The sequence below is a fragment of the Helicoverpa armigera genome, chromosome 24 (genome assembly GCF_030705265.1).
Source record: "Helicoverpa armigera isolate CAAS_96S chromosome 24, ASM3070526v1, whole genome shotgun sequence".
NCBI lineage: Eukaryota > Metazoa > Arthropoda > Insecta > Lepidoptera > Noctuidae > Helicoverpa > Helicoverpa armigera.
The window spans coordinates 3,163,659-3,181,115 of NC_087143.1; the positions used below are offsets into that span (position 1 = coordinate 3,163,659).

At 37.0% G+C, this 17,457-nt stretch overlaps 1 protein-coding gene across 10 annotated transcripts; it reads left to right on the forward strand.

Moving 5' to 3' along the window:
• The first annotated feature begins 256 nt into the window (after positions 1-256).
• Positions 257-17,327, forward strand: LOC110377284 (regulation of nuclear pre-mRNA domain-containing protein 2). Of its 10 annotated transcripts, none has more exons than XM_064041102.1 (16): positions 257-945; positions 1,422-1,566; positions 2,125-2,278; positions 2,592-2,767; positions 3,236-3,413; positions 5,075-5,212; positions 8,957-9,073; positions 9,449-9,577; positions 10,103-10,164; positions 10,664-10,768; positions 11,030-11,105; positions 11,577-11,672; positions 12,386-12,465; positions 13,087-13,107; positions 13,539-13,620; positions 13,999-17,327. In XM_064041102.1, exons 1-16 carry the CDS (start codon positions 659-661, stop codon positions 14,550-14,552), a joined length of 2,400 nt encoding a protein of 799 aa, XP_063897172.1. In that variant the 5' UTR covers positions 257-658; the 3' UTR covers positions 14,553-17,327. The 10 variants fall into 10 exon arrangements, with proteins under 10 accessions (XP_063897172.1, XP_063897174.1, XP_063897178.1 ...); XM_064041104.1 differs by having other exon boundaries at positions 2,125-2,266; positions 9,446-9,577; XM_064041100.1 differs by having other exon boundaries at positions 258-945; positions 9,446-9,577.
• Positions 17,328-17,457: the final 130 nt, after the last annotated feature.

The window sequence follows — 17,457 nt, forward strand, 5'->3', positions numbered from 1 at the left end:
TTTGTTATATACCTACTTTATGATCGTAAATTATAAACATACAGTTTCATCAAGGAAATCATTTTTGTTTGGTGATGACATGTAGCAGTTACTTGTAGTATTTAGTTTGAAGTAATATTTAAACAAAATAAAATAAATATCTTGTAACATAGTATAAATACGTACTTTTTATGTAAAACAAAAAAAAATCACTCTGTGTGAACTTTGTCACCATTAGGCTGTATGCAAGCAATATACTTTTGCCTATCCGCTATGCTGCATACTCTAAAAAAACATTCTTCCGAGAAAATGGCGGTTGTTGTCTTTGGCAATAGTTCCGTAATAATTTCTAATTTCTCTGTATTTGTTTAAAATTTGCAAGATTAAACTGATGTATAAAATTGTTATACACATCTTATGGGAGCCGTGTATAAGGAATGCAATATTCCGTGTTTTAATCTGCAACATGCATGGAATCTAAATTAGTGCTAACAACGCGGTTTTTCATTGCGTTTATTTGGTCTAATATCGTTCTGTGTGTTTATTTCATGCGTTTAAATCGGCAATAATTTGATCATGGTTGTGTTTACGACAAGTGCTTAATATACAGTATTGAGTGTCATGTTTGGGACGCTATAGAAGTATAATGTGTCAGTGATAATTTGTTAGTTTGATAACAATGGGTGAAACTGAGGAGTTTAACACATTAGCGTTTGAGAAACGTTTGATGCAGCTGAAAGATACTCAGGAGAGTATCCAGGGCTTGTCATCATGGTGCCTTAAACAACGGCCGCATCATAAAAAGATAGTATCAAGTTGGTTGAATGTTTTGAAAAGGGTGAAGGTGGAGCAGAGACTGGTTCTGTTCTACTTGGCGAATGATGTGATCCAGTACAGCAAGAGGAAGAACTATGAGTTTGTGGAGAGCTGGGGGCTCAATTTGCAAAAAGCTACTCCATTGGTCAGGTTAGTTTTTGTTGAATGTACACAAAACATATTGACAATGTAATCAAGGTATATTTTTTATTTTATTACATAATAATATTAGTTAAGGCAATATTAAACAGTTTAAAGAGGTTCAGTAACAGGTTCAGTGCTCTGTTAAAAGAAAAACAATGAAATGAAGTTACACCAAATTATCTTTTGAGTAATAAAAATATTTGTATAACCTCTTCTAATTCATATTCATTCCTTTATTGTGTTCCATATATACAGTGTAAGGTGGAATTATAAAAATAGAACAAATAAGGACTCTGGTGCTTTACTAAGAATCCAATGCTTTGCCTACTGGCAGGAATTTGTTGTAAATAATATAGACATTATAGCCTTATAGGAATATGTTATTAAAGAATTGCACATTTGTGTTTACGAGGTACACAAAAATAACACAAGTACAAAAACCCTGTTCAGCATCTCCCAAGTCAAACATTCTTTCATTTCAGAGATGAAAAAGTCAGGCCAAAAATACTCCGAATCTTCAAGATTTGGGAACAGAGATCAGTATACGATGATGAGTTCCTATCGGATCTAACCGGCTTGCTTAGTGCTGGTGCCATTAAGAAAACCGATGATGATTCCGAGTTCCAAGTAAGCAAAATTTTATGAAACAAATATTATTTTAGTTCAATATCACCTTACTAGTTTTATCAAACAAAATTATAGGATAATGCTCATGAAGTATGAGAATAAAGCCCAGGCCTGGTGCAAAAGAAATGTAAAGTATATTTTGAGTTACAGTTCTTTTGTGCCGGGCTTGGGTTTTTTTTGAGCATTGTTCTTTGCAGGAAGATACGTTCATCAAAATAATATAATTTGCCTAGTCTTTTTCCGAACTATCTTGGCATCAGCTTCCTGATTTAACCAGTCCCAGCTGAGTACAATTGTCTTACATCGAGTGACTGTTTATCAGGCCTTTAGATGAGACTGCATGTCAAGTTGGTTGACGGACTGTAAACAGAGGAACTTGTCATGACTTGTTTGTTGGCCATGGCAAGCATAGCTTAGTATAATATTCAATCAACCTTTGCGGATGTTACCAATAATGGCTGATAAGTCTCATTGTTCTGACACAAACCAAGAATAAGGTCTTAATTAGTAAGAGACCATTTTCAATACGCAAAAGGGCAACATGTTTATTTTTTAATGGATTATTTTCAGCCGACGCAATTAGTTAACAAGATAAAGCAATGTTCCGTATTGGAGGCGGACACAGATATGAGGCTCAAAGACATTCATGATAGTCATTTAGAACTATCTGATGCTGATTTATTGAGAGCCAGTCTCAAGGGTTTGTATGAAGGTTTGCTCGCTTTTTATGATTTATTTTTTACTTTTTATAGATTAATTTTAAATGGAATTATAGGAATCCTGATATTTGTCTGTGTCACAAGCAATAAAATAAGAAACAGTTGTTAATTGAACCTTAAATAACAAAAATAATCCCTTGAAAAACAAAGTTTTCGTGTCATTCCATGAATGTTGTTTTGTATTATGATCACCTTTTAATTTTGAGTACTTATTTTTTTATTTGCAAAGTAGTTATCTTAGTCAATCAGATTGAAAAGTATTATATTTAAAAAAAAAACTATAAGTAAAACTTCTACCATTTTCAGAAAGAGGCAATAAAGATGATGTAGAAAAAGAACTGAATGATGGCATTGCTTGCGTGGAACGGTACACAGCTGCGTTACAGAGAGAGATAGTAGCCAGAGAGGCCTTGTTAGCATTGCTTACGTCTGCCACACAGTACTATTCTACGCAGAGGGGTGAAGTCAAAGTGGTTGCTTATGTGAGTATAGTTTTAATGAAAGTGTTTTGATCAGTCAAAGTCAAAGTATCAAAGTCAAAGTACTTATTATTTGTAAAACATATGTCAGATATGGCTATTCTATACCGTTTTGCCATAAGCCACGCAATTTTTCTTAACTGATGCTATTTTTGCTAATATAGTTAATGTAAAATACTTCTAACAAGAATGGAATAAAAATACTTTGAGAACTAATTTCTTTCATGTTCACACTAACATATCGATGTACGATGATTTAGATATGTCTCATTGATCTAATAATATACTTATGTGTTTTAGTATTAATATACCAACTTAAGAATCAACACATTCAAACATCCAAATTGAGGACCTCTTCCTCACATTTCACCCAACTTCCTTTAGGGATACAGGATTAAGGATAAAATGTCACACAAAAATAACCTATATTTTTGTGTGACTATTTCTATTTTTTAATTTCTTTAATTCCAGGCCTACAAAAACTTCGGGGCCCGCGTCCGAGCTCTAAAGCGCAAGCTAGACGAGCTAACGCCGTCGCTGCCCAACGCCGCGCCGTCGCCGCCTCAGCGGGACGAGGACGTGCCCTCGCCGGGACCTGATGAGGATCTGGAGCTGCCCGTGCCTACTGATGGAGGGGATGAAGATGAGAGTAAGTGGTTTTACACTCGTTTTTATTAAGAATTCTTGAGAAAGTGTGCAATGACAGCATAAACATTAATTTTCTGAAGACAATGAATTACTGTGAACTTAAAGTATCATCATCCTCCTGCCCTTATCCCAATTTTATTTGGGGTCGGCGCAGCATGTTTTCTTCTTCCATACTCTTCTATCTGCCGTCATCTCACAAGTAACATTCTTTCTTACCATATCTACTTTCACCACTACTTTCACACAATCCATCTTCCTCTTCCACTATATCCGTCCACATTCATACTGTTAACTTAAAGTAAACTTAATTAAAATTGAATGTGAAAATGTGGAGTAAACAGTTATTAGAAGTCAGTTAAAATCCGATTTTAGGTATGTTGTTTTTGTATATTTTGTTGATTCTTAGAGGATCCTAAGATGATTCTTGCAGGAAGGCTACTCTATTTTTGTATACTCGGGGTTTTTGGGCTGAAAATCTCCTAAAACTGTGATCTAAGAGCCCCCGCAGACCACAGACTTTTTATCGGCCGATAGTTTGGTCGGGCTCTTAATCAGTACGCAGATGTAAGCAAGTGCGCACACTATGGCTAAGAACTCACGAAGCGATTTTCACCCGCGACCGCCGCGGCTGCGGGCCCGTAGCTTCTGTAGAATGCAGATATACATGTAAAAAATTAAAGCACATTTCACGACGCGTTTTACGCCCGCAGTCTGCGCGTTTGTTTGCGGGTCCCGCTGCACCGGCGGGCAACTAGTAGAATCGCGCGGGCCGCGGTCACCCGCAGACTCGGCGGGTTGCGCCCGCGCGCTCCGCGGTCGATTGGCCGGCGATCGCAGTAGCGCAGAGGCTGCCCGTCTTGCGTCTTGCGATCATTGCCCGCCACGTTTGCGGGTGATAATCTCAACCGCGACGGCTGTGTAACCGCGCAAATAACCGGTCTCGTGAGTTTGAAATTAAAAACGCAGTTCCGCCACCGCGGCGGGCACGGTTCAAAATCGCTCCGTGAGTTCTTAGCCTATGACGATTTGGTATCGGCCGATAAACAAGTTTGATGGGCTTCCCGATTCAATTCAAACTAAAGTGTCGGCAAACTATCGGCCGACCGTATAATCAGTATTGGCTCCCTACCACGCGCGCACACATGACGATTTTTTAGTCGGCCGACTAAGCCGATAGTTCAGTTCACTCCGAGCTTTGACAGCGAATGGTCGGTCGCGCGTGTTTTGTAAAATGGCGTCGCCCAATTCTCAGTCACTTATTTCGGAATCTTCGATCGTAACTTTGATCGAGGAAGTCGAAAAACGCCCTACACTTTATAAAAAAAACTTAATAATCTATCACTAAAGATAGGATGCACCCAATACTCTCGGGCTCTCTTTTTAATATTCCTTCTCCGGTGTATGAGAGCAATAATAGCATTTCTATGCAATGTTTTATTAATTTTCATTGTGCGGTGCGACCAAACTTTTCACCAGTTGGTTAGAAACTAGCAAATAGTCGGCAGACTGTTGGGATAGTTTGCGCACTCATCACCGACTAAACTGTTTAGTTGGCTCGGTGTGCGTACTAGCAGGCCAACCCGACTAAACTATCGGCCGATAAAAAGTCTGTGGTCTGCGGGGGCTCTAAAAGTAATTTTAAATGTTTCTCTTTAATTACAGTTGCATACAACATCGACCAGACGTTCAACTCGTCGATAGCTGCCGATGGGTCTCTCTACAATTTGGGGCTGACTTCATTCCTAACGTCCGACAACCCCATGGCTTTGTTCAACGAGTCCACTGAAAATGTTAATAATGGTGAGTTAGCTTTCTATCTATGTAATTTAGTACATAAGAAAATTTTATGTAATTTCTGTGTAAACCTTGTCATATCGAGGACTTTAACATAGGTCAAAAATTTTGCGGACATTTGAGATACCTACTGTTTGTTAGAGAGAGTGGATCAAAAGATACATATTTTGTGAACGTTATGCATAGATAATCACCGTCTCATTTGTTTCCATGAAATGCTGATGATGACAACAAGATTATTATTATATAAAAATAATATATCTATACATATAATAAAATGATAGGAAAGTCAAAACTGTACATTGAATATTTTTTTAAAAGAATACTTGGGGGGTGATCTATTATCGATTCTGAACCCAAATATATAGTTTTTAGAATTTTTGTCTGTTTGTCTGTTTGTCTGTTTGTCTGTATGTCTGTTTGTCTGTTTGTCTGTATGTTTGGTCTCACTGAACTCGAAAAGTACTACATAGATTTAAATCAAATTTTGCATGAATATTACCTGGGAACCGGTTCAACATATAGGATATATATTATCACGCTATCACCTACGGGGGATGAGCAATGAACGATAATTTCTGTTAACGTTTCTGCAACAGCGGGTGCAATAATGACACATATTTGAATGTTGAACTTTGTAAGTTTATCGGCCTATTATCAATCTTTACATAGAAAATAACGCTTTTATAAGTAACTTGAGCAAAAAACTGAATTTAAAGAAATGATATCCTAAAATTATAGATGAAGAAAATCATGCAGAAACAGATGTGCCATAAAACTGGTAGTAGGTAAAATATCAATGAAAACAGACTTCACTTTGTCATGGTATGTTCTTACTTTCAAGAAAAAATTATATGACAACGTGTGTATTTCGCTATTATAAAAACACTACAAGAAATATCAGCGCATCATCAGGGACATTTTTATAATTCTTTCACCATTAGAAAGCTACATTATCTGCGAGTAACATATGTAGGGTATATTTTATCCCGGTGCGGGCAGTAGTTCCCATGGGAAGCGGCACCCACGTCCCAAAGAAATTATGAACTTCCCCACATTCTTAAAAGTCTAAATATGTTGTTCTGACGTAATATAAGCTATACCTCTCATAAACATGAATATCCATTAATTTCATCCAATAACAAACATGCATCACACTGAAAGTGCATTCCGAGTCTAAGATTTTATTATTATAAAAAAAACATTGTAATTAATATTCAAGCATCCTTAAAAATAAGTTCCTGGTTTTAATATATTACATTATTTTGAATTCACTTACATATAAATAGAAGGTCCTTATTAATATACTTTTTGAGTAATGAAGAATGTAGGCAAAATACGACCGAAAACATTGTGTCACTTCTAAAATTAACATCAATGGGAATAACTACCTGTCACAATACGTCAATAAGATGTCAACAGAAGACAAGAGTTCGTTCGTTCTGAAAACGTACAAATAACGCGTCGCAGGCCAGAGACATACTTGCTTTCAACTTCTGATCACAAATCATCGAGCTAAGAATTATATCACAAATACACCGTTTACAATTACGAACAGTCACAGTCAGACCCACGGACTGAGTCTAAAAAAACATCTTTTATATAGCTACGTTTATATCATTTATATTATTCAGTTACTAAGACAGAATTACTATCAAACGTGTTTTTGCTAAATGTTCTATTAGTTTTTGCAAACATACATTCCCAACTCCGATCTCATGGAGGTGGCGCCCGGGTGTCACCACTGTGCGGACTGTGCGACCTATCGCACCCGGCCCCGGTTTAAACCATGATCTGGAGCGAGAAGAAATGGGATGACAAAGAATCAGGCGGCGGAGCGACTGAAAATTCCCAACTCTCATCCCAGCCACTGCGGTAAGACACCACGAAAGCCGGATGTCGAGAGACGACCCCCGGCCACCGTAGGCGTGAGCGATTAGTTTTGAGTGGGTCATCGACCTTCCGGCTTCTGGGAGACCCGTTATTTCACGCGCCCCTCAAGGAGATTCAGCAAACCCCTGTGAGGCCCACTAGGGCCAAAGCCTGACACGCCCTCACGCTGCACAAACTGATGGCTGAGAATTACGTAACCTTTCAGGATGCCATGCAACGTGTTGCAAATGCCCAGGCCTTTGGGAGCTTGGTAATCCTTTTCTCCACCTTAACTTGAGTTTTGTGGTACATGAACAAATTAGAATAGTAATGAATTAGGTCATCTTCATCACGTATTTACCAACTCTTAATGTTCATCATGCACACCCGCTTCTCTAACTTTATTGAAGGATCACTAAAATTGTTTCAGTTAGTTTAACTACGCTACTATAGCCCGTTGTCAAACCTTTTAATATCAATTCTGTAGAAGTGTGAATATCGAATGTGTAATGTATAGAATTTCCGTTTGTGCATTGCAAAAAAACCAACGTTATGATTTTCGAGAAGTCAAAAGAGTCGGCCGGCTAAGAATTATATTCATCGTTGGTAATTGAATACATTTTCAGAAACCACAATAACAGTAGGAACCAAAGCGAATGATCGCTTCATAGAGCTCTCATTTTCTCGAGGCGATCAAGTCAGTTCTGGTCTGTTCGCCCATCAGATCTTTGAAAGCGGTTCGATGATAATATACTGTTGTCCTGTTTACCTACATGTGACACATAATATGGAGCGGACGTTTGTGCTATTTATAAAGACGAAATTTTACCGTTGTGCAGTAGTGACGCACAGTATACACAGCACTTATGTTTCTTCTGATCTGCTGGCTCCACCAAGAAATGACAAATTGCGAGCGTACATTTTGAAAATCTTGGAAGAACTGCAGGCTTCAAGTGCCAACACACGAATTGGACTTACTCTCTCGGACGTATACTTTACCTGATCGTGAACTAATGCAAACATTTCGGTGGAATTCCAACATAACATAGTGAGTGAGTGCACATAAAATCCCCGAAATACAAGTAGTGAAACTATGCGCTTGCCTGATGACTCAGTCATCATCCACCCAGTTATTCCTCAATTGTGTGGGTGTTGGCTTCCAGTCAAACCGAATCTTTTTGAGTACCAATGTTTACTTGGAGTGCCTATCTGATCTCTTCAACCCAGTGAACTAGACACCGCGTTATCCGTGGTAAGTAAAACTGTTTGACAGACTTTCTGGCTCTTGATTTGTCGCAGCTGCTGCAGAAAATGTACAAATGACAACTTTGTCAGACCTTTGTTTTATGTTTGAATTACGTAATAATTTTCCAAATCGGTTGACTAGATCCAGAGATTTCCTCAACGTCACAAACTTTACTTCTTTTGTTTAGATAAATAGTCACACATCGTCGACACCACCTTGATTGATCAACCCGTGCTGCTGCTAAGTGGTAATCCTAATCATATTGTTATGTAAAAGAATACACCTACGCTACGGCATAAGTAGTATTTTGACAATTCCAAGTTGCCCACGCAGACGAAGTCGCGGGCAACAGCTAGTTATTATATAAAACTAAAAGATTCTAGTTACATATCATCATAATTAACTTAATAAAATTGGTATGCATAAAAAATATTACGGTGCTATAAAGGTCGTTAATTTTAAGTGTTATTGACAAAAATGAGGTTCAAAAGCATATGCAACGAAAGATTATTTCTAAGCCCTTACAGAAATATTATTAAGATGCCTTTCTTACTATCAAATTGTTTAAAAACATGTCTAAAAACTTATGCCGCAAAACGGCAAAGTTGTTCACACTTGATTTTGTATTTCAGCCAACAAAATCGAAGTGATTAATAATAGGCCGAACGATAAGCAAGATTTTAACATAAATGATGTTATTAAAAACCTTATGTCCGACAACAATACCAACGCTTCGGACAATAATTCAGGTTAGTTTGTTTGTGTGTCTGTTTGATTTTTCCTTTGAAACTGCTTGCTTACGGCCTTTTTGATATGTTAATTTTTATTTCCGCTTTTGCCCTATCCACGTACTCAGCTAGACCGAAAATAAACTATAGTACATAAAGATAGGGTTAAAACTTGCTTGCAACTTTCACCTATAGACATGTACGGCGTAGTTGTCTGATTTTTTATTTATTTTGTGTCTAATTTGTTTTCAATTTCACCCAAAATCCGCATGTTACATGTTTAGTTTCACACACGTTCCTTACGCCCGTGATAGGCAGTTATTAGGTAGCTTCTTTATTGCAAAAAACTGGGGTTTATAAAGAGTATTCGCAAAATAATACATTTGTTCGCAGTAGCAAGCGCTCCGATGTCCCAAAAGTCACAAGACGCGTTGCCCGGGTTGCCCGGGCTAGATTTACTTACCCCGGATACACCAAGCAACCCGCCGCCACCAACCTCCTTCTATGGTACCATGGACCTAACGGGTATGCAAAGATCTTAGTCCCATAGTCAGCGATAACTTAAACGTCCGGTTTACTATACAAATTGTAAGTCAAAATTTATAGTAAACAGTTGTTTGAAGAACTGACGTTAATTTTGTCTGTGAACCTGGGCCTTAACAATATCATAAACCCGACTTATGATCAATATTGGAATTTATGATCAAATCGAGTCAGATCGACTCTGTGATTGCGCCGCGAAAGTCGATTAGATTCGTACTCAAGTCGCTAATGCTTAAAATCGACGTTTTTTGAACGGGGAAGGTTAAATTATTAGGTATATTAGTGCAAACTGCGAATTTTATTGAAAGATTTCAAATATAAATAAGTTCGTCCCCCGTATTTACCTTTTTTTTTCATTTCACGCATTAGAACAAAATATCACGATAGATTCTGAATGTTAGACATACTTACGTATAGAAGAAGCTAGCATGTGTGTTTTGTTATTAACGAGTTTTGTTTAATATATTTTTTAATGCTGTCATAGATAATATTTGTTCCTCTTTTCAGATGAGCCGGAGCCTTATCACCCAGAACCTACGAGTCCATGGAGCAGTAATTGGAGTATGCCTGTAAGTTATTTTTACCAATAATTTTATAATTACCAATAATTAGCTTACGAAAGACCAATTTTTGGGGTGTAACTCGAAGTCTTTTTGATTTTACATTATGCTGTAGTCGCTGTTTTGTCGCGGTTTAACACTCATTCTGTGGGAATTTGTCCGTCCCCTGATAAAATATAGCCCATGTTACTCTGGGATAGTCTAACTTATCAAATGTGAAAGAATTCTTCAAATCAAATCGGTCCAGCAGTTTCGGAGCTAGAGGCAGGGTAATAATGAAACTGGTGGACTGTTTTTAGGCCGAGTGTGGCCGTTGTCCTTTTCCTCCCCATGTAATATATCGACCAGTTTTTATGTTTCCCACAGGACTGTAGCCTGTCCGAAAAAAATGGGATCTTCCCGGCTTAATATTTTTTTTTTCTAAAGGACGTCAAAATCTTGACTTCTAAAGGACATTATTTTCCATAATAAACACTTCTATAATATATTTTTTGGTTTATCCCCGTAGCGTGGCGTGCCCCCGCTCGTCGCGGGCGTGTTCGCGGACACGCCGGAGTCGCCGCCGCCCGCGCCGCGCCCGCTGCCGCCGCCCGAGCCCGTGCACTACCCACAGGTTAACTACGCGTATAAATACATATGTATTATGAAACAGACAAACAACAAACAAATGCGTTCATTTCATAATGGAACATGCATACATAAAAAAATATATAGGGGATAGTATGTAATATTTTTCATATTTATTATGGTGAACGTCCTAACCTATCCGAATGGACCTGTTATACAAAACTGGAATTCGTCTGTGTTTTATGTGATTATCTCAGATTCTGACGATTTGATATGTAAATAAATATTTTTTTGTCATTGATTTCAGGAAATTCCAACAGACGTAGACCACAGAGGGATATTGCCTCCTCCTCCACCTCCACCTACGTTACCACTACTTGGCCGTAAGTTTTTATTTATTTAGTTAGATCAAAACTTTTTATTACTATCTTCGCAAATTGATTATTGTCTTTTCTTTTTTCATGATACTTGTCTTCCAAGAACACAAGTAAAATAAAAAAGAATGAAATAAGAAATCTCGATAACAGTTTAATATAAACGAAACAAATTATGGTTTCAAAAGAGCCGGTTTTTATTTAATTATATTGCCTTGCGATACGCTTTATACATTTTCTAAACAAAAACTTGTGTTATAAAAAAATAAATAGCTAATCTAAAATTACTATACCTATTCGTATATATCGTCTATTCATTTAATATTGTTACCTCCTTACATTTGAATATAAATAACTGTCCAAATAAAACGTTTATTGACATAATTTTCCTTCTTTGACTAACCGGTTTCCAATTGCAAGTAAAAATGTAATAAAAAAATAGGCTAAACAACACATTAATCAATAACATTCTGATTGCAGAGCTAGAAGACGTAGATCACCGCATGTTGCCGACTCTGCCGCCGCCGCCCGCGCTCGCGCCGCCGCCCGTCCGCCATCCCACGGTACAGCATCAAGGTAAATTCATTCTATAATATAATTTAGAGAGCAAGAGAATTAGAAAGTCGTGGCGGCCTAGTGGGCAAAGAACCAACCTCTCAAGTATGAGGGCGCGGGTTCGATTCGAGGTCAGGCAAGTACCAATGCAACTTTTCTAAGTTTGTATGTACTTTCTAAGTATATCTTAGTCACCATTGACTGTGTTCCCGATGGCACGTTCAACTGTAGGGCCCGGCTGTCATTGAACATCCTTAGCAGTCATTACGGGTAGTCAGAAGCCAGTAATTCTGACACCAGTCTAACCAAGGGGTATTGGGTTGCCCGTATAACTGGGTTGAGGAGGTCAGATAGGCAGTCGCTGCTTGTAAAGCACTGGTACTCAGCTGAATCTGGTTAGACTAGAAGCCGACCCCAACATAGTTGGGAAAAGGCTCGGAGGATGATGATGAATATAATCAGAGAGCGAGTGGTTTCTTGGCGCCCTTTTCAACAGTCTAACAAGGAAGTTCCCATGTTTGGGTTACGCAAAGACAATTTAAAAACCCATATCTGGATCCACCTTTGGTGTATGTGTAGGTAAAGGCTGAGAAAGATGAAATGATAACATGAAAAATCAGGCCCGGGCAGAGCGAGCGCAATTGTTAACGCCCCCGAAACGCCCAACCTTCACTATTTTTTATTTGTTTTTGTCGGATAGAATTAATGCTGACTTCCAAAATTATGAATTTCAGATGTAGACCACAGGAATTTAATATCGTTAACGCACCAACCCGTTCCTAGGCCGATGAACCCGCCTTTATCAATGGATCAAGTAAGTTATTCTTCCTATACATTATTGTTCAATACAAAATAAGGGAATTATTCAATGTTAAACAAATTACAGAATAATGCAGCATTCTTTACCAATCTTTTGATTCATCTTTCAAATGATTGTTCCATGTAAATTGATTGTAGCAATAACTGTATGACCAGTCAATATAAAATCGAATAGTGGAGTTACTATCTCCAAAAAAAGAAATGTTTGTTTTTCACACATTTATGTAACCTTGCGGTTATTTTAAAGTAGCATTAGGGTCAGTTCACACCGAGACGCGACGCGACGCGACGATACTCAAAGAGGCCAATGATTTCGCGCTGCGGCGCTGCGCCGCGCTGCGCCGCACAATGTAATGTGTATCTTTTCGTGTAGTGAATAAAGTATATTCTGAGTCGCTCTGTGAAAAATGTGCGCGCAGCGTCGCGCCGCGTCGCGTCTCGGTGTGAACTGACCCTTACTTGTCCGAAGTTTGCTAATAATGACTTTAAAAGCAAAATGTATGAACAAAAGACTCCTGCGCATCTAAGAGCTAACTTCGGAGAAGCAAAGTTATATTCCGGTAGCTGTAATCAGAATAATAAATCAGTCATTTTACTGTCTCATTGCTGGGCATAGGCCTCATCTCACACAGATAAGGTATGACCATTATTACTATCGTTTTCCTATTAATATATTCTAATCATTTTCCTATTATATAGAAGACATTTCATATTATTTGAAAGTTATTTCTCCTTCACTTTATATTATTTTTTATATTAAGACAGGGTTAACTTCACTCAACACAGGGTTAAGAGAGTTAAGGGTTAAGATTATTGACAAAATTAACGTCACTTTTCTTTAAAAACACTTTTTTTGTGAAAGACGTTCATCTTGCCGGTGAAAACAGACCCAATTATACGACGTAGTAATCAATTATATCTATATGTATAACAAATCTAAAAAATTATCCATCTTATTAACCAACAATTGAGAACCTTAGGTTTTACAATATTAGTGTTAAAGAAAGAATAAATAGTTTCTTTTTTCCTTTACAATATAAGTGTGATTAACATTTAGTATGTGATCAGGATTACAGAGTACCGCCGATGGTGCCACCCTCCGATATAGTGGAGAGCGTCGACATGGACCTGTCTGAGGACGAGGATCAACGTAAGGATACACATTTATTTACATTATTTTAATTGCCTAGCCTTTTCCCAACTATATTGGGGTCAGCTTCCAGTCTATCGGATGCAGCTGAGGCCCAGTGTGCCACATGGAGCGACTGCCTGTTTGACCTCCACAACCCAGTTACCCAGGAAACTTGATACGTTTGGTTAGACTGATTGTGAGATTTTCTGGCTTCTGAGTACGCGTAAAAACTGCCAAAGATGTTAAAATGCCAGCCGTGACTGATCGCTTATCGTGCCTTCCGAAACGCTGAAAGATTAGTTAAGCCACGAGCTCTTAATTTAAATTGAACTAGTCATTTTTAATTATATTTTTTTTTGAGGATTGTTTCCATGTCCAATTTTAAACTGTTTTCAGAACGCATGTATTCGAACCAGCAGAATCAGCCGGAACGTAGACACAGCTTCAACAACAACAAAGTATTAGTTGGCGGCGACAACGGGAAGGTTCACAACGATCATAATCACACAAACCTTATACAGATCAAAAGCGATAAGAAAGAGTCGCATTCAGCCCCAGTCCTACCCCCCATGGTCAATCCCTTCGATGCCATGCCCCCCTCCCTCAAAAACTTCAACATGAACTTCCAACAGCCCCCAACTTACCCAAAAACCTTCGACCTCACAGAAGAAAATTCAAACGACAGCGCTTACGAAGAGGACTTGAGAAACAGAGGTTTAGACAAACCACCTAATCAGGAAATCAGAAACCCGTCCCCCCCATTCGAAGACTTCGCTAACGACGACTGGGTACAACCGCATCCGAGGTTCATGAACCCTCGGTTCCCAAGGAATTGGGGTCCTAGGACTAATTTCAGGCCACAAGGGTTCTCCCCGCAGCAACCCTGGCCGAGGAATGGGCCTCGACCCCCCAACCGATGGATGGGGCCACCGAGGCAAAGGTTTTGGTGAAGTGAAAGTGTGTGACAGTGTTGTTACTATATAAAAGACGAGGTTTAAGGAAGTACCAGTGAGTTTCATTTTATAGAATCACGGATGAATGAATAAATGGAGGATTTATTTGCGTATTTTTTTCAAACCTTTTTGCAATAATTTACTGCAAAACGTATTTAAAATACCATGTTCTCTCAACGTTTATACATTGAAGAAATATAGTGATGTCTTAAATGACATTTAGCGGTAAATATATTTAGTGGCCTTACAATCAAGTGTCATTAGCGCGTTAGATTCTCCATTTATTCAATACTCCGTGAAACAGACCGCTTCACTCCATTGTTGAATACCATTACTATAAATAGTTTTTACCAGGCTATCATAGCCAGGACTTAGGTTTCATATCAATAGATAAGTCGTTTTGATCCCTTTATTCCTCTGTACAGTTAAAAAAACACTAGTTTATTGCAAACATAGCAAGAATCGACAATTTATTTCCACAATAGATTTGCCTTAGGCCACCTTATTCTCATAATATTAGTACAATGTAAAGAGAATCACTTGATAAGAAAATTAAGACCCACTGTAGTGTCGACGAGTTTTAAACGTCATAATGACTGTGTTCTTAGATATAGAAGCTGTACGTTTTTTTCGAAATATTCGAAAATTTTGTAAATAGGAATATCATATAAGTACTTCAGTGATTCTGCGTTTTTCTATATGAGCTAATCAATGTATTAAAAAAAATGATAGCGACATATTTAATGCAGAATTGAGAGCGTAGGTATGGCAGATATTTTTTATTGAAGACATTTAAGCAGCTATGTATGTAATGTATGAAAGTGTATAGTGAGCGAGGGAAGTAACTTAGGATTCTTGAGGCGACAAATATTGGGCATTAATTCGAAAAGATTCAATTTTAAGCTATACTTTATTTGAATAGGCGCGGAAGTTAGTTATTTAATTAGAAAAAAACGGCTTAAAAAAATATTTGATTTGATTAATGGTTTTTACATTGGTTTATAGCTGCATTTTAAAATAATATAACTGAGTTTTTAAAAACGGGCACATGTGAAACTACCTAGGCAGTATTCAATCGAACTACATACTTTCAATAATAGTTATATAAAGCTGCCTAAATAGCATTGATGGGGCAAGGAAATCAACAATAAGCTACACCTATAACACATAACAATATTTTATACATAAAACATTTGAATGCCTTTTTGGATAAATAGTTTTAAAAAAATTGAGATCTGCGTTTGATTCTATAAGTATTTTATCTCTTTGCCCAACATTTGTCGCCAACAGAATTCTAAAATGAATGTTAAGGAAAGTTGGTTCAAACATTTGTACATTTGTCTTGTATAAAACGATGAGAGAATAGAATGTTCTAGACTGGTATATTTAGCGAACATTCATCTGTTGTAAATGATTGAGAAAATGAGTGAAAAATGTCTGATAATGCTGACAATAACCGGTTATTTCTAGTATTGTCCGAATCTGATAAAGTGCAATATGTATTCTAATCACATTGCCCGGTTATTGTTGTCAATATTAGATGTTGAAAGATGTACCATATATGGTACAAATGAAATGTTTACATAAAAAATACTTCCAATTTGGATAGTTTGAAAATTGAACTGTTATGTAATTCAAATGTTTTATGACTAATGAGGCCCAAGTTCACTCTCTTCGCAATCGTTTGTTTTCTTAAATCAAGTTTTTACTATAAATTTTCATTTTTAAGGTCAGTTTTAAAAGTTCGTTTCAATTGTTTTGAGAAAATTTACGTTTATCTTGTCGGCGAACTTGGGATGATTAAGTAATAAAACATTTGTTTTACAATTATATTCAGAGTTGTTAGTAAAATAGGAGAATTGAGATTGAAGACTTGTCACACTAGGAACATTTTCTTGTTATTTTTCAAATTTAAAATGTTTCTGTGTGTTTCGAGTTGGTGAATTCTTAAAGATCCTATCTTATTAGCAAGTTTTGTGTGATAATAATATTTAATATGCATACAGTTAACATAAAGCTATTTTACTTTTCATTAATTCTGGAATCAATTTTTATCTAAATGAAAATTAAATGGTATTGTTGACAAAGTTACTGGCTATTTTTACATTAAAAGATTATGTAATCAACATGAAGTAACTCATAAATGAATTAATCGAGATTAACTGTATGCATATTAAATATATCTGTACCGCCAAACAAAGTCACTGCGTGCGTCACTCAACCGCCCGCCAGGACTTTGTATCGGCGGCCAGTCTTGCAATAAATTGTTATAATGTACATATATATTTTTTAAAGCAGCGATGTATGTAAAAAGGTATATGAAGTCACAGTGGTGATTTTATTTTGTGTGATAAAACATACAAAGATTCACACTTATATAATCTTTTCCTTCTAGTCTGTAAACATCCTATTATGTGTAGTGAACAACTTGACTGTTTTGCGATGTCTCGAATTTATGAGAACTTTTTGGATGTGCCAACAGTGTTCAATAAACGTTATTTAGTACTTGTGTAAGTTGAAAAGTTAGCGGTCAAAAATATCGGCCATTTTTTTTCTTTGACACTATAAATTGTTAGCACATCTGCCCACAAGAATGATTGAAAAGAACTTTTAAAAAAAGAACAGCCAAGTTGTATTTTATTATAATAACATTAAAATAGAAACTCGCTTTTGTCTCGTAATAAATAAAATTAGGTTGACAGTAATATAGTTAGAATTTAAAAAATAAATAGCTATTTTCTTTTTTTGCTTATTAATAAAGCTTAACAATAAGGTTGTATGTTATTTTGTCTCTGGGCGCAAAGGTTCGGTGTCTTTCAAAAGTATAGCTTATGTTTTGGAGGTACGAAACATATCAAAATTATTTTTCAATAAATACTTTGTGTGATGAAAGATTTTAAAT